Source organism: Schistocerca americana, chromosome X, assembly GCF_021461395.2.
Source record: "Schistocerca americana isolate TAMUIC-IGC-003095 chromosome X, iqSchAmer2.1, whole genome shotgun sequence".
NCBI lineage: Eukaryota > Metazoa > Arthropoda > Insecta > Orthoptera > Acrididae > Schistocerca > Schistocerca americana.
Window position 1 is genome coordinate 392,103,212 of NC_060130.1, and position 18,943 is coordinate 392,122,154.

General features: G+C 39.1%; 1 protein-coding gene across 1 annotated transcript in view; it reads right to left on the minus strand.

The window, feature by feature from the left end:
• Positions 1–18,943, minus strand: part of LOC124554738 (F-BAR domain only protein 2-like) — a 280,178-nt gene that overhangs the window by 249,340 nt on the left and 11,895 nt on the right. The window contains exon 2 of the mRNA XM_047128385.1: positions 7,788–7,879. Within this exon, the coding sequence (XP_046984341.1) occupies positions 7,788–7,879 (92 nt within the window). The remainder of the gene's footprint in view (positions 1–7,787; positions 7,880–18,943) is intronic.

Consider the following 18,943-nt stretch of genomic DNA (forward strand, 5'->3'; position numbering starts at 1 on the left):
ACTACTGTGCTGGATATTAGGCACAGAGAAATCCAATACTGTCATGGGGGTGAAAGAGGACAGAAGAATTTATAGGGCTGAAAAGTGTGAGACTCCTCTTAGTAACCTCTTACGACAGGCAGGGATACCTTGGGCCTATTCTAACCCCCAGACCCACAAGGGATCAGAAGATCAACCATCAAAACGCCTCTACAAAATGAATTGATACTCCCCCAGAAGGGGTACTGATCATTGAAATGCCCAAGAAGGAGTAAAAGGGGGAGGGAGGGAGTTGTTGGATCAAGGTGGTCAAACAAAGTAAGTGGCCTGCCGGGAGGTGAGTAAACATTGCAAATTGTGATCGACAAGGTCATTTTTAATTGCACCACTACTGCTTCCATCAGGGTGCAAAGGGGAGTAATTTAACTGATCACATCAGTGTGAACCAATGTACAGACCCCTCTCAGGACCAGCACACTTCTGTCAGAATGCACGATAACCACACAGCGTTGGGAAATGATCATCACCTGATCATTTCCCAACGCTGTGTGGTTATCATGCATTCTGACAGAAGTGTGCTGGTCCTGAGAGGGCATGCATCTAGAGGGGTCTGTACATTGGTTCACACTGCTGTGATCAGTGTTATAGTTTCAGCAGGTGACAGTAATATCCATTAGAGTAACTGAAGGAAACTTCACAAGCAACGATTACTAAAAAAGCATTTTATGGAATGACCAGTTTTGACTGAGCTATATTGTCATCATCAGATCTTACGCTTTTGGATTTTTACAACATACACTAATGGGGGAAAAAAATCGCAGCACCAAGAAGATGTTCAACATCAATGAAAGCTGGTAGGAGTGTTTCTATACCTGACAGTTGAAGTCTACTCAAATTTCACACCAGTTGCATAAGAGTGGCGCTAGTAGCATCACTATGATGCTGTGAATCAGGTTTGCTTTGAATACATGCTGTAACAGTCGTGAGGATTATTTGCCTTTGACACTGGGATGGTGAACTGATGTTAGTCAAGAGCGCCTTTAAGATGACAAAGACACCATTATCAACACCTCACCGAGTTTGAACAAGATCGTATAATAGGGTTACGAGAAGCTGGATGTCTTTGCGGAAAGACTTTGCAGGAATGGAGGCACTGTACATTACTGCTGGCAGTGGTGGTCTCAAAAATGTATGGTTGCAGCACGACCGGGCACTACCAAGAGGGAAGACCATTTGTTTGGTGTACAGGTCTGGTGCATTGTACTGCATCTGCAGCAGCGATTTTAGCAGCTATTGGCACCACAGTGACACAGCAAACTGTTACAAATCAATTACATCAAGGACAGCTCTGAGCAAGATGCTTTGAAGCACGTATTCCACGGACCACAAACCATCATCATTTGCGACTTCAGTGGTGTCAAGCAAGAACTCATTGGAGGACAGGATGGAGGTCTGTTTTTTCATGAAACCTGGTTCTGCCTCGGTGCCAGTCATGGCCACGTGCTGGTTAGGAGGAGACCAGTTGAGAGCCTGCAACCAACCTGTCTGTGTGCAAGACACACTGAACCTACAACTGGAGTTATGGTCTGGGGTGCGATTTCACATGACAGCAAGAGTACTCCGTGGTTATCCCATGCATCCTGACCGCAAATTTATACCTCAGTCTCGTGATTTGGCCTGTTGTGCTGCCCTTCATAAACGGCATTCTTCATGGTGTTTTCCCACATAATAAGACTCGCCCACATATCGCTGTTGTAACCCAACATAGTCTACAGAGTGTCAACATGTGAACATCAGATGACGACTCCGGCGTCATCCATAAACAGTTTTAATAATACCTGTATTGTATGATCAAGCGCAACAGGCATGGAACTCCATCCCACAAACTGACCTCTGGTACCAATATCTTGCACTTACATTAACCTATGATCTTGCAATGTTAATCACTTAAGTATGTACCTAGACAAACATATTCCTAAACTTTCATTATCCTACATTATTTACTTTTTGGTACTGCGAATTTTTTTTCCGACAGTGTATTATCCATCAGTTTTACAAGTCGCTTTACATTGCATATTTACAAATGCTGTTCAAAAAGTGAGGTGACTTTCCAAACTGAGTGGTCAATGTACATTCGATTATTGATCTTTATTTTGTTATATTGGTGCATATGTTCACAGTTTCAAGTGTGCAGCATACTTCATTTGTTTTGCCAGAGAGAAAGGTTAGACGTGTTTCAGTGTTCTCAGCAATTTTCAATTATTATAAAAAATGGAGCAAAGAATTTGCATCAAATTTTGTGTGAAAAATGGAATAAAGTGCGAAAACACTTGAAATGTTGACAGTGGCATATGGTGAGTCTGCTCTAAGTAAAAAATTGTTAAAAAGTGGTACGAGCTCTTCCATGATGGTCGAGAAGATGTCAATGACGAACTTCACTCTGGACGACCCAGCACATCAACATCAGATGATAACGTCGAAGCTGTGAAGAAAATTGTTTTGGAAAATCGTCAAATTACCGTAAGAGAAGTTGTTGAGGATGTTGGTATATCGGTCTGCTCGTGTCATGCAATGTTTTTGGATGTTTTGGGCATGAGACGTGTGTCAACGAAGTTTGTTCCGAAAATTCTCAATTTTGATCCGAAGAACCATCTGATGAGTATTGCTCAGGAAATCTTGAATGACGTCAAGGATGATCCTGATTTGCTCAAATGGGTCATAACTAGTGACTGAACACGAGTTTACAGTTATGACATCGAAATCAAAACTCAATCGCCCCAATGGAAGCGTCCCGGAGAGCCAAGTTCAATTAACTGTCAAAGTTTTGCTCATTGTTTTTTTTTTTTTTTTTTTCAATTACCGTGGCATAGTGCATCATGAATTTTTGCCTCAATGTCATATGGTCAATAAGAAGTATTACCTTGACGTTGTGCACCGTTTGTGAGAAGCAATACACAAAAACATGTGAAGTTGTGAAAAAACAATTCGCAGCTTTTGCATCACAACAATGCCCCTGCTCATTCATCGCTGCCTGAGAGAGAGTTTTTGGCCAAAAACAACAAAATCATGCCTCAGCCACCATATTCACCAGATTTGGCACCCTGCGACTTTTTCCTGTTCCCAAAACTGAAGAGACCTATGTAAGGACAAAGATTTTCAATGACTGACGAAATAAAAACTGCATCGCTGGAAGTACTCGAGGCTGTACCAAAAAGTGCTCATAAGAAGTGCTTCGAGGATTGGAAGAAGCGTTGTACAAGTGTATTGTATCTGAGGTGGATTATTTTGAAGGGGACAACATGAATAAATATTTTTTCATCAAAATATAAAGTCACCTTACTTTCTCAACACACCTCATACACTCCACTACCATGAACATCACTACACTTTGGCGTCACAATTGCAAAAATACATAATGTGAAGTGATTTTTAACGCTGATGGATAATACATTGTATAAATTCAAAAGCATAAGAACGGATTACGACAGCACAGTTTTGTCAAAACTGGTCTTCCAATAAAATGTTTTTTAGCGATCTTGACGTGTGGAGTTTTTTCAGTTACCATGTATTGGAGATTGCCCCCGCCCCCCCCCCCTCCCCCCCGACTGACCAAGTCAGGAATTACGATATCCATAACAATTTCACTGAATAATCAAGTCAAAGTTGTTAAAGTTAGGAGTGAAGGGGCCAGAAGAATAGGTCATGTTCCAGGATCACTGCCCATCACCAATAAGGGAGGAATCACATCGCGTATCAGTTCAGAATCCGATGGTAGGGGCGGGGGAGAGGGGGGGAGGAGGGGGAGGGGGTATGTGGCGTCTCCAGGGTCACTGGTGTAGCATTTTCCCAGTCCTCCTCCTCTTCCTCCTCCACCACCGCAGCAGCCTTTGATGGATGGTATTCCTGCAAGGGCCTATTTGTGACAACTGTCGGGATGGATGAAGAGCAAACAGCCCTATGTCCTATAGATCACAGTTCCTTCAGCAACTGGCTGACATTGAGTTTCTGATCTGAGGGTTTGCATGAACAGGAATCCCAGGAAGGCGCCCAGACACTGATAGACACCTTAGGAAATAGCTGCTCCTCTGGCCAATTGCGGGAATGGTTTCCAAAGATGGTGCCATGGAAATCACAAGAAAGGAGGGCAGTGGGAGAACTGTTTTCCAAAAAAATTGAGGTCATGGGAGTGATGGCTGTGAATTTCGCACAGTTGGATGTCTTATCAAGGGGATGTATGCGTTCATATCTTTTTTCATGCCTCAGTATATGACAGGTGGTCAATAGATTTATATTCCAGTATTTTATTTTATTTCTTGAAGGCTGAGCAAACCGGTGAACACGGAGGATAATGTTACGTGCAACTGACATGACAAGTTGCTTATTCACAAGCACTACCTTCATGAGTTATCTGCATTTACCACATTTTGGGTCCACCACACAGTGGGATGACATATGACCAAAGCGCAAACATCTGAAGCACATCACAATTAAGTTTTCTTGGGAGGACGTTCTCTTCTGAGGCTAAGATAAAGGTGACTGTATCTATTCGATTATCCTTGAGGCCATTTTGGATGCATCAGGCACAATGAACGCATCGCCGCTCAAGATTTTTCTGAAGCTCTTCGTCTGTTTGGAGTGTAAGGTCTTGACGTAAGATGATACCTTGGATGATATTCCAAGTCTTGTGTGCGTGAATGGTCACTCATATGCCACCCAGACGTTCACATGCTTCAAGGGCCATAGACTATGCAGTAGAGAAGGCATTAATAAATAGTGATCCATTGTTTTTTTTTCCCCCAGCAACTCAGCTTCTACAAATTTACCTTTAATATGTTCCACACACAATAATTGATTTGTCTCAGTAAAAGTATCCATATCAGTTGAAGTATATAGTATAAATTGGATACATGGAGGAACAATGTAGAACAGAAAGTGGCTGCCAAGGAGCTTGGCATGACGATGAGACTGGTCTGCTTAGCCATAATAGGTATAATTAGCAGCACACCCACAGCTGAGGTGGAAACCACGATGGATATGCCCCATTACACCTGTGGGTTAAAACAGACTGGGCATACGGGCTTAAAACCGGGAAAAAAAAGGATAACTTCAGAATATCCTGAACCCCTTTATCACGATATGGAATGTGATGAATATAGGAATGGTTGGGGAAATGCCAGCTGACTGTACAATAACTTCCAGCTGCTTCAATATACCTTTCAATTTAACAACTGGAAGAAGGGAGCAGTGGGAGGACAAACCACAGCACTGTGCAGGAGACATGGTCTAGTTTACTGACAGTCGAAAGCATTGACATCAGTGTGTAGGGGACATAACCTCGACTCGAGAGTGCAATCTCTCTAGCGATGCTGGCCATGGTATTCCAAGTGGAAATATCCACTATCAGTGTATGTGAGGAGGAGAATCTGCATATATGCTACAAAAATCATAGCATCTACATTTATTGAGATAGCCAAGAAACTCTGACATCCCTATCAGCTCTCGTAAAGAGATCTAAGATCATTCAGAATGTCACAAAGCCCTTGTGAGACAAGGGAAAGCAACAGGGTAAACCTTCTGTGAGTACCTGCTAACTCAGGAATCAGTGGCAATGATCACATTGATACGACTGACAGGACAGGTGCAACAACTCCATTTACTGGACTGAAACCTGTCCTTGCCATCACTAAGGTGACTGTTAATTCAAAGTGATGGAACTGCATTGGAAGGCAGCATGTAAAAAAAAAAAAACCAACCCAACAACAACAGACCTCCACGACAAGCTAATGATGCTAAAACCCGTTTTAAGAGAAGTTCTGTAGTCCTGGGCTTGAACAGAAGACAGACTGAACTCATGGTACAACTAATGATAGGCCATAGGAACTTTAAGAAACACCTAAACACGATGGTTATGGAGAAAGAAGCTGATAGATGTACGCAGTTTAGTTAGGGTGATGAAACCGCATCACATCTAATCTTCCAATGTGAAGTGTTGGAGATTAAAAGACAGAATATTAAGTTCATCACGCCTTGAAAAAACCGTCTTTAATAAAAAAAACTAGTAAAGGTCCTCCTACTACTCTTTATGGGTGATAGTTGGCTTCACTAGAATCACAGGGATTGAAACCATATAATAAACCCTGTTTCAGTGTGGGATTAGTGGGCTAGGAACACTTATTTTTATCTCCCTGTTCAAACCAAATAAAAATGTTGGATAGATTGTTTCACTCCAAGATGTCCAGCTTGGCCCTCTCCCTATGGGGTAACCAAGACAGGGAAAACAGTAGGGTTGTAAGTGTCTGCAAAGATGTTTCAATTCCTCTCTGAAGAGAGAGCCTGATGATAACGTCCATTGTTTTGATGTAATTTAATACGTTTCATGTGCTAAACGACTGCCCTAATGCTGCAAACTTCAGTCAAGGGCACTCTCCACACGTGTGACTCAGCCGCAGCAAGGGCCATCTGGCATGTTGGCCGGTGCTGAGAGTCCTGATGCCCCATGAAGACAGGCATCTGCTCCTTGCCATACAGGGTTAGATAGCAGCTCCGGCATCAGCAGTGTGATCCCTGTGTGTCAGGGGGCTCTAACGAAAGGTTACCTAACGACCCCACCATATCAGACTAGCTACCACAGTGGCTTTGAAGCGTATACATATGAATCAAGGCAGTTATTGTGCATAGTGTTGTCAACACCGTAGGCAGAAGATTTGACATTAGATGTTGCTCTCTAGTCAGTCCACACTACAGTGGGAAACCCAGAAGGGGACCAAAATTTACTTTAGACAAAAGATGAAGTACCGTAAATGAACAAAGATATTCAGTAAAGAAGGCAGAACCTTTGGGACAATTGTATCAACATCAAAGGCTGCCATCATGGTAAGGTAAGTGAAGGAAGTAAGGATAATTGCAGATTGATGATTGCCACACAAGAAAGGAAGTAGGTGCTGCAATAGCTTGACACTCTATGCTTGCCATGCACATACTCACAAAAGAGTCCTGAGCCACCTGGGGAGTCCCCTCTACAAAGGGCCTCATTGTTTCCTCTTTGTAAGTAGTATTCTGAAACGAATACTGCATCCTAGAAATGGTGTAGCCCTCCCACAGTTTATTACGCGATCCTGACCAAGTGAACCAAATGCCACTCACAATATTATCAGTTATTTGCTTAACCATTACCCTGTACCAGTCTTATCCAAATGAAAAGTATACCTAATACAACTCTACTCATAGACAGTTTCCATCGCCACCATTAAAATGAAATTATCTCAATATGGTTCATCACTAAAACTTTTTTAGTTTAAAAATAAAAAAAACAACAACAAACAAACAAACAAACAAGACTTCCACATGCAACATTAAAATTAAGCATAATGACTGACTTACTGACTGACTCCCCTACACACACACACACACACACACACACACACACACACACACACAAAGCTTTCACTATAGAACGAGTTATTACTTTTACTCCTTCCATTACTTGTGGTCTATAGAGTGTTTCCATTATATAAGCACAAATTTAAAGGGAAACATCCAATTTTCATAAAAGAAAAATGACTTTTGTTTAAAAATTATTTTATACTTTTCAATATTGTTCAGGCATACATAATTTTCATAACTCGAAAACAAGTGAGAAAGAAGGAGAAGACTATGTTCATACAGTCACAAATCAAGACAATAAGATCTGAGAGACTTGCATCAAAATGATACAAATTGAAGGAAGCTGTATCATGGGCAAGTATTGGTGACAGCAAGTAATGTATCACTGCTAAAAATAAAACTGTATGTTTAATGCATGCACCTACCTTTCCCTGAGGAAGTCGGCAAATTCTTTGCTTGCAACCAAACCATGTTTCATATTCTGATAAAGAACAGTGAAGCCATTGTTCTTCTCTCCCTAAAAAATTAAAGTACTCTTACTCACTGATTTTAATGGCAGACACTATTGCATTCACACATTTTTTTCTTAGCTTCTAATTTATCTAGTTCTCAATCTGCAGAAGTGAGAAACCTGTCAACAAATAGTCTCTTTCCTAGTCTCTGGATCTAGCAGCATTTTGTTGCACTTCATTCCAAACACGGAAAATTGATGCATTTTTGGCCTCTTCAGATATATAAAGGTTGGACTAAAACATGGAAACACCGCAAGATATGGATTCATCAACATAAACGTAGATGATAGCCAAGCCTGCAAATTGTGCTGTTTTATTTGACCATGAATGGCATATGTCCGATATGCTGCAAATGTCAGTCATGGTCAGAACAGCATTCTGTGTAGTTGTAAGAGCATCATGTCAGAGTTAACTGAATTCGAACATGGGCAAATTGTTGGTGCCATATGGTGAGTATTTCCATAACCAAAGGAGCTGAAGTGTGTTGTTTTTCAAGAGGCACCATATCGAAGATTTATGCCACATACAGGAAAACTGGAGAAACATCAGATGCTAACAAGAGACCGCACAACAATTGGATTTTTGTATTTTTTTATATTTATGCTGCGTGAAGTTCAGAATTCAAGTACCAATATCACAAAGCAGATCAATGCAACTCTCAAAAATTTGAAAAAAATGACTCTGAAGTTTTCTGAGCATCTTTAATACCTTAATGTAACGCTAATTTTTTCACAGGCAAGGCTCTGGTAGAATGCTTGTCTGTCATATGGAGAGCGTGGTTTGACTCTTCACTGAAGCAAATCTTTAAACAAAGAGGCAGCTTCTACAAGCATTTCTGTGATGTGTAAAATACATAAATATGGAAGTGGGGTGGTGTTGGGGGCTAGTGGTTGTACTCTAGACTGAACTGGCTTTTGTCTTATTTCATTTTGTCCATATAGTTCGAGTACCTACATGGTTCAGAAAGAAAATTTATCCAACGTACGCTAATTAACATAAATCTACTGCTCCTTTTTATGAAAAATGCACATCATCTTATTTTTAATTACATGTTGTGCACAAAAATAAATTCATAATTGTTAAGCTTTTATAGAAGACGGTGAAAAAGAAAAAACCATTACTTTTTTCACCTTTATGTATTTTACACGTCACAGAAATGCTCATAGAATGTGCACCTTTGTTTGAAAATTTTGTATTAGCCAGGAATCAAATCCAGGCACACCACACGGCAGGTGAATATTCTGCTGCCGTAGAGCTACACTGAATGGGAAAGGGGGGGGGGGGGGGGGGGACCGACCAACCAACCTTACATTGGGGTATTGAGGATGCTTGAAAAACTTCAATGTTTAGTTTCTTAAGAATTCTTTGGAGTTGCATCGAACACTTTCAGCAGATTGATATTCGAGTTCTGAAGTTCATATGGCACAAATAAAAAACACTACGAAAATCTGATTGCCATGTGGTCTCCCTGAAAGTCACAATATGGATGAAAGAGTGTGCTGTGTGATCATGAGAGACTGTCACTGAATAGAATTGTGACAAAAATTATGACATCATCTGCAAAAGTCACTGCAGAACTGAACTTTGCTCTCGCGAGCCCTGTCAACACCAAAACAGTATTAAGGGGAGTTCCATAAGCAGGGCTGGTCTGGCAAGAACCAGGATCAATTATTTGATCTCCCCTGGGCACCACAGTCACTAAATCTCAATATTATGGAGCCTTTACGGTCTGTTTCGGAGAGTAGGTTGCTTGTTTCCTATCCTTCTCCATCACTGTTACATGAACTTATCACTATTTGGCTGGAAGATGAGAATAGTATTCCCTTGAAAAACCATACAGGACCTGTATTTAACCGTTCTATGATCACTAAATGACAATTAGTTTCCTACGTCATATTAGGCATGGTATTTTGGTGTTTCCATAATTCTGTCCACCCCCAGTACCACCCACCACTAATATTGTGCAGATAAAAAAAATCATCGATTTTATGAAAAATTGTTCTTCATCTTATTTCTAATTATATGTTAGACACAAAAATCCACTTTTCATTGCAAATATAAAAGATCGTTGACCAAAATTATTTAAGTTGAAACATTACAATTTATTTTTTTTTTCCATTTTGTGTGTTTCAGGCTTCTCAACAAATACTCTTAGAACATGTACTTTTGTTTAAAAATTTGAATCCGATGGAAATTGAACCCATGCTTCCCACACAGCAGGTAAGCATTCTACCACAGAGCCACATTGCTTGTTGAAAAATACTTACTTTAGCATATTAAAGATGTACGGAAAACTTCAAAGTCAATTTTCTTGAGAACTTTTGAGGGTTGCATTGAGATTCTTTAGGATACTGATATTTAAGTTCTTAAATTCATGTATCATGAATATAAAAAAATTGTGATCTCTTTGGCAGCTTAACTGTGCTGTGTGCCTACTTCTTACGATATTACTTCTGCAAATGAGAACTAAGTCATAACATTTATTGATAAAAATTCAGAATTCAGTTTATTTACTGTAAGTGCCAGTACAGAGTGGATGTACAAACAATCACTGTAGCTATATGCTAATGGCAGCTTGACTTGAATCTTAAACCGAGATGTGTTACACATTCCATGACTGGTGTCTACATGAAACATAATGACACTGACCAAACACAGAAAAATAAACGTATTGGTTACAACAGCACAATGCATTAAATAAGCATGAAGCTCTCAAATGGTGTGACATCAGTAGCAGTTACTCCCCATTAAGATCAGACACAGCTATGATTCCAGAGGTGAAGTAAGGACAGAAAATCTGGCCAGCAACACTGATAACCAGACCGTACTTCTGACATCACATGATGAAGCCCTACACTTTCATATGGGGCCATTCTATGTGAAATAGCCTAATTCCACAATGTTTTCCTGCTCAACTGGCGTGGATTTCGATGGAATTGTGTGTGGGCATTCGCCCATGTCTCCTATTAATGTTGGAAAGTTCAACGTTCATCAAAGCAATACTGGCCAAGATAGTAATTAGTTTGACTCCATGTGCAACTGTGCAGAGCGAGCATACATTTCTGGTGACTTTGAGGTAATATACCTCCAGCAATGTTTTGTTGACAGAAATGAAGTTTGGCCATCTTGGACAATTTTATCCATTCTCTTAAGAATAATAACAAAAATAATTTTCCAAGCCATGCTCAGCTAGAAACGTTTACACAAAACAGCCTGGAAAAATTTCAAAGTTTGGCTTCTTATATGACTAACATGAAACTTGGCATATAATAATCCAACAACACAAGGTTCTCTAATATCAACTTTCATTCATGTATTACTTTCCGGTACTGAATAAAGTTAGTGTAAAGTTGAAGATCTTTTAAGAAAATAAAAAATACAGTATTTCTGACCAGATTTTGAGAAAAACTATGTTCTATGAAACTTTCCAAGCTTGGACACTTAGGAAGGAAATGATTTTGACACCAAAAGTAGTTTATTTGATCTTCCAACATGAGCTAACAAGCCTAGATAATTTGAATAGAATTCGGGTGCAAAAATCACGGTACAAAAAATATATAAAATTCCGATTCTTATATCTTGTAGAATAATGCTAAACACTGAATTTAATATGCAATAGGTCGGCAGTACAAGGATGTGGAATGCAAAATTTCGTTCACCTACAGTTTTCCAGTTATCTTCAAATTAGTTAAAAAGATGATGATTTTTTATGAGAAGGTGAAAATAGGGTATATTTGACTCTTCTGTTACAAATACCATTTCCTCGTAAAGCTTTGGAACCAATCTCATTTGAAACAACATGTTTTAAACCTTCCTACCTCTGTCCGGAACAGTGAGTTTAATTTCCAACAAAGGCTAACAATGCTACTTAAATTGAGGCAAAGTAGCCAGAAAAATCACACTGTGAATCAAATTTTAACTTTGAATTCTTATATCTCATTGATTAAAGGTATGATAAACATGAAACTTTGAAAAACATCAGCTTAGCAACATAAAGTTTCCAAATATAAAATATCATTCACGTAATGCTTTCTAAATTTCTGCAAAATCATTTCAAACATGACTTTCACAAAAATGCAGAAAAAGATTACATTCAGTTTACTTTCAGAAAACCTGTTTTCCATAACTAACTTCAGACTAATCACAGTTGGAAACAGAATGTTTTCAAGCATTCAGAAATTTGTGTTTGATTTTCCAGTGTGCACTAACAATACCAGAAAATGAGAGACAAATTTGAGCGAATGTACCATGGGTGCAGGATACATTGCAGCAACCTATTGTCCATATTTTATCACATGTGGCTTTTATTTTTAAACTGACAAGTAATATATCGCTCTACTGCATATCTAGCCATCCATCTGGGTGGTTTCATTGAGTAAATTAAAGTTCCCAGTATGGGATGCCACCCTATAGCGAGGCCATCCTGTCTTCCGGGCCAATGAAACGAAGCAGACAGGCCCGGAGGATGCATAAATTTTATCAGTGCATCATTTTATTTCACTGATATGTTAATAATGCAGCAGTGGTCAGAAGTCTAAAATAAAAAATGATATTACATTTTCTTGCCACATATTTTACATACTATTACAGATTTGGGAATCAGAGATGTGGTACTTTCAAATGGCTTTGTAAGCAAAAAGGTATCACTGCAAGGCTTTGGAACGTAAATTAAGAAAACATATTACAGACTTGGGAAACTGGATGAAGAAACCCACCCGTGGCTGGTATTGCACAGGTATCTGGCATGACCGCTGTGGTGATGGGGTTACTGGTTCATGTTCTTGAACCAGTAGCAACAATGTCACCATGGACCAATGCAATATAGTGAGATAATATTTGTCAATTTAAACATAAAAACCACACACGATGAAACATTGACAACAGGTTGCTGCAATGTAGCCTCCAGCCATGGTATATTCCCTCAAATTTGTCCATTTTCTGGTATTGTTAGCACACACTACAAAATCAAACACACATTAATGAATGCTTGAAAACATGCTATTTACAACTGTGATTAGTCTGAAGTTAGTTATGGAAAACAGGTTTTCTGAAAGTAAACTGAATGCGATATTTTCTGCATTTTTGTGAAAGTCATGGTTGAACTGATTTTACAGAAATTTAGAAAGCAGTATGTGAATGATATTTTACATTTGGAAACCTTACATTGCTCAGCTGATGTTTTCCGACGTTTCATGTTTATCATTTCTTTAATCAATGGGATATAAAAAAAACAAAGTTAAAACTTTATTCACAGTGTTTTTTTTTTTTTTTTTTTTTTTTTTTTGCTACTTTATCTCAATGTATGTAGCATTGTTGTTGGACATTAAACTCACTGTTCTTGGGGGGTGGGGAGGGGCTTGGAATGCATTGTTTCAAATAGGATTAATTATGAAGCTTTAATAGAAAACAGTACTTGTAAAGGATGAGTCACATACACCTTATTTTCACCTTTTCAAAAAAATGTTCCTATTTTCAACTAATTTGAAGATTATTGGAAAATAGTAACTGAATGAAATTTTTGCATTCCATATCCTCGTGCTACTAACCTATTGTGTATTAAATTCCATGTTTAGATATAAAAATCTGAAGTTTACATGTTTTTCTTACTGTTTTTTCCCATGCCTAAAATCCATTCAAATTATCTAGCCTTGTTAGCCCACATTGGATAATCAAACTCCTTTTGGAATTGAAAATTGTTGTTTTCCTAATGAGACCAGCTTGGAAAGTTTTATTATAACAGTTTTTTTGGTTTTTTCTTCTTTTTTGCAAAATCTGGTCAAAAACACTGCATTTTTTATTTCTGCAAACTCTTCAACTTTACACTAAATTTATTCAGTGTTGGAAAGTGGTATACAAACAAAACCTGATACTTGAGAACCTTGTATTGTTACATCACTACATGTGAAATTCCACATTAGTCATATAAGACACCAAACTTTGAAATTTTTTAAGGCCATTTTGTCTAAACTTTCATGGTTGAGTATGGCTCATAAAATATTTTCATTTCGTTCTTAAGAGAATACACAATGTTATACAAGATGGCCTAATTTAACTTCAACAAAATATTGCCAGAGATATAACAGCTCAAAGTCGGCAGAAATTCATGCTCACTCTGCACAGTCGGACACGGAGTCAAACAAATGACTATTCTGGGAAGTATTGCCCCGACAAATGTTGAACTTTGCCAATGTTAATAGCGGACATCGGCGAATGTTCATATAAAATTTCGTCGAAATTCATTACGGTCAAGCATGGAGGCCTTGGTGAGTTGGCGTGGAATGATCCAATGGTATTGACTAAATAGTTACAAATTTCATTGGTGGCTAGCTTTTGATACTCTTCTTCTCAATACTGCAGACAGGAGACTAATGCGTTATCCAGTAAAAGTTCCAGAAGGCATTGTGACTTCAAAATGTATGTTTGCACTTAAACAGAAAAATATGCACATGAAAAGAATTAAGTACCGAGCCTAAAACGGTTTCAGTTAAAGGTAGAACTTCAAAAAAATACATAAAATTTATTGACATCACAATTACTAAATTAATTTAGTAAAAGCATGCCCAAATGCTATAGTTTAAGTTTCAGTTATTTAGTTTGTTTCATTTAATTTTAGCTGAAAAGCTCTTCATTTTACTGGAGTTTCATATATATTCACAATTATTACTATTGAAAATCATTATTGGTTTCCTTTGTTCAATTTTATATTTCAGGATTAGTGTCATGATTATGTCGTTTGTAGAAAACATCTTCCTTCTACTCATTCCACGATTTTTTATGTTATGCACTGTAATGTTAATGAACCCGGACCTTACCAACAAAATTTTCGAAGTTGTTCAGGGATAGTTTCGGGGTAATTCTGTATAAAAGACCCACAATCTCCAGTAATTTTTTTTACAGGGTAATACTTTACTTATGATTTATTCCATTTGTTATCCCGATTACCTTTGTTTCTGTGAAAATAACTTCACAGCAGAAATGTCCGTAATATGCAAACACTAAAACATAAAACAAAGAGTAACTCCGATGAAACACACATACTTTTATCACAATGTGTTCCAACTGGTCTGTCAGTGTGCAGTGCAGTACGTAACAAATGGCAGAGCTGTTCCCAAACAGGTACTGTCCAAAATGTCAACCACCGTGATCACAGCAGGGGGTACAGTGATGCACCATCAATTATCTTGTACACTCAAGAATCCAAGGAGTTTGGTGTACGCTGTACATGGATACAACAATCCTAACAATTAGGCGCATGCGTCAACCACAGACTCATCAACTATCGAAATTTGCTAGACTGACAGAGACTGCCAACAGTGGAAGAGGGTTGTAAAGTGTAATAAGCAGACATCTATCTAGACCATCACACAGGAATTCCAAACTGCATCAGGATCCACTGCAAGTACTATGACAGTTTGGCAGGAGGTGAGAAAACTTGGATTTTGTTGTTGAGCGGCTGCTCATAAGCCACACCTGATGCCAGTAAATGCCAAACAACGCTTCACTTCGTTTAAGAAGTGTAAACAATGGACAATTGGACAGTGGAAAAACGTTGTGTGGAGTGACAAATCACAGTACACAATGTGGCGATCTGATGGCAGAGTGTGGGTATGGCGAATGCCTGGTGAAAGTCATCTGCCAGTGTGTGTAGTGCCAACATTAACATTTGGAGGCGGTAGTGTTATGGTGTGGTCGTGTTTTTCATAGAGGAGGCTCACACACCATATTATTTGGCATGGCACTATCACAGCACAGGGCTACACTGATGTTTTAAGCACCTTCTTGCTTCCCACTGTTGAAGAGCAATTCGGGGATTGTAATTGCATCTTTCAACACAATCAAGCACCTGTTCATAATGCACAGCCTATGGCGGAGAGGTTACACAACAGTAACATCCCTGTAATGGACTGGCCTGTACAGAGTCGTGATCTTGATTGTATAGAACACCTTTGTGATATTTTGGAAGGCTGACTTCATGCCAGGCCTCACTGACCAACATTGATACCTCTCTTCAGTGCAGCACTCCGTGAAGAATGGGCTGCCATTCCCCAAGAAACCTTCCAGCGCCTGATTGAACGTATGCCTGTGAGAGTGGAAGCTGTCATCAAGGCTAAGGGTGGGCCAACACCATATGGAATTCCAGCATTACCAATGGAAGGTGCCACGAACTTTTAAGCCATTTTCAGCCATATGTCTGGATACTTCTTATCACATAGGTCGGCCAGTATGCTTTTGTGCTGTACATGTCCCTTCATGTTTCCACTTCACTATCACATCGGAAACAATGGACCTAGGGATGTTTAGGAGTGTGGGAATCACACATACAGACGTACGACACAAGTGAAACCCAATCACCTGACCACATTCAAAGTCTGTGAGTTCTGCAGAGCACCCCATTCTGCTCTCTCATGGTGTCTAATGACTATTGAGGTCTCTGATATGGAGTACCTGGCAGCACAATGCACGTAATATGAAAAATGTGTGTGTTTTGGGTGCGTCTGTATACTTTTGATCACATAGTGTACTTTACATGGCCATTATCTTCCATTCTAACATGGAAGGATCCAGTTTCAGTAAGCGCCTATGTACAGATGCCAAGGTACTGTTGCTGCAGGAACATCTCAGTATAGTGCTGCTCTTGAAATACATCAGTGAAGCCATACATAAAGTGCATATCAGTCAACTCTTATTCAGTAAACCTACCAGCAATGCTGTGTATCACTGTTAAGATACAACTAACCCAAGAGAGAACTGAACAGTACCAAATGCAAGCTTCACAGTGAAAACATCAGAGGGCATTACTGTTTTAAAAAGCAAGTACCACCTGTGGATGGAACAAACTTGTTTGCAAACGACACACACAGCACATACTATCGACATTTGTATGGCTGTGCAGGTATTTTCAGTGTGATAGAGACATGAAGATAAATTGTTGTAAGAAATCAAATGATATCCAATTACTCTGCAATGAGCCATTGGAGCTTCATACTGAAATACTAAGAGAATATCTCTACACAGACTTTCAGGAAGGAAGATTGGGTGTAACATCCCATCAACACTAAAGTCATTAGAAATGGAGCACAAGCTCAAACTGTGTCAAGGATGGCGAAGGAAATCGGTCATGACTTTTCAAAAGAACCTCCCAAAATTTGCCTGGAGCAATTTAGGAAAATCACAGACAACCTAAATCTGGATGCCCGGACACGGGTCTGGATGATCGGCCTCCCAAATGCGAGTCCAGTGTTCTAACCACTGTGCCACCTCACTCAATGAACAGTCCCCAAAAATTCTGAAGGAGTTCCCTGTATATTGTTAATTGGATTGTACTGGCAGTTTAACCACTGACAGCCTTCATCTGCTAGCAGTTTTTTCATACTGGAGCAAGTATTGGGGTTGCTTATGAAGGTGCAACCATCTGAAAAATGCTCTGATCCTGTTGTAAAAGGAGGTATACAAATTAAAAAATTGAGCATGACAAACACTGTAGATCAGTCGTATAGAAATTGACAACAGTTAATGCCTGACTGTGTTGCAAGTCGTGTAGTCTGCTAGTTTTACTTACACACTGAAAGGCAAATTGTGAATTTTTGGATGGACTATTACACCAGTATCAAAGAAATACTTCCTTGAAAGAGACATTAGTGGCACTGAAACCTGGGCTTACTGCCATCAACCATAAAGTGTGAGCAAGAGATTATATTCTTCAGTAATAACTGAGGCAGTCGGACATAATTATTTGCAGGAAAGATTATGTCTGTTTTTCAGGATTAAGCACAACATATATAATGAAAAACTATACACAACTATCATTTATAGATCCCTTACGTACTCATCACCACCATACAGTAAAATTACTGCCGTAATTTTGCAACGTAACAACCCCACAACTTGTATTAATTTACGTCAGGGGTAAAGGAGAGTAAGTTCAGTCACCACAACATCGACTAAAGACCATGTAACACTCACACATTACTTCATTTATAGAAAGAGGGTGGCCGTGCTACTGCAGCCTATGTGCCTGGTAACACAACCTAAATCAATTAAGATGTCTATCAGGCTCCTGGCCTTTTTTAATAAACGAAGCAACACATGGGTATTACAAATATGGTCTCGAATCAAACTTGTGGAATTTAGACATACATCTCTTTAGCTCTGAAGTACTGAATTAGGTTAAGATGTTTTTGTAGTTCAAAAAGTCATGAATAGACAAAGAATTCTATCACCTTACATCAGGTTATACAAAAGTTGAGAGTCAACAATACGAATTTGTTTTATAGTATAACTAGCTGAGTAGTGAGCATTTCCAGGGTATGTATTTATTCCAATTTTCTGTTAGTCCATCTTTTCCTCCCCATTCTCCCTCTGCCCATTTCCCCCTCTCCCTTATCCGGAGCCATCTCCTCATCTCCCCTTCTCTTGCCACACTACCACCCTCACTCAAATATGAGGCCTGTGGTTCTTACCACCCCCCTCTCGCCCTCCCACCCAATACTTCTTTCCAGATTGTAGCTAATATATATCAAATTTTGTTGAAATTGTCCCAGGGGCTTTTTACCTGTGGTTTTGCCCACTTAAAGCATGTCAAATATATTTCCACATGTATTTCTAAACACACTGCACGTGCATGTCTAGTGAATTTTGCCCTGCAGTTTCATTTTCATAGATCTCAATGTTTATGTCCTCTTATCTCCTGAAGTATGTGCTGCAGAAAGATATAATTTTGTCACTATGCCAGTGGTATACGTGGCTACTGACTGTAATATGTGTTGTGAATACCGTTACTACTAAAGGAGGAATAAATTAAAATGCCATAGTTCATAGAGCAATTTTACTGCCAGAACAGTGAAAATAAACTTTTGTCTTCATCACTTCGAGGGGGCTGTCAGTGGAAAAATGTTTGAAATAAAGTGTAAAGTATGTTGCACAGCACTAAGTGCTCTCATTCTCTAATACTGCAAGAATGAAGTACAGGTATTCAGGCATTGTATGCTACACTTCTTTTTCACCCCTACTCGCATCCCTTTGATATATAAGTGATTCTCACCCCCGCAATGATTATTTCCAGTCAGTGA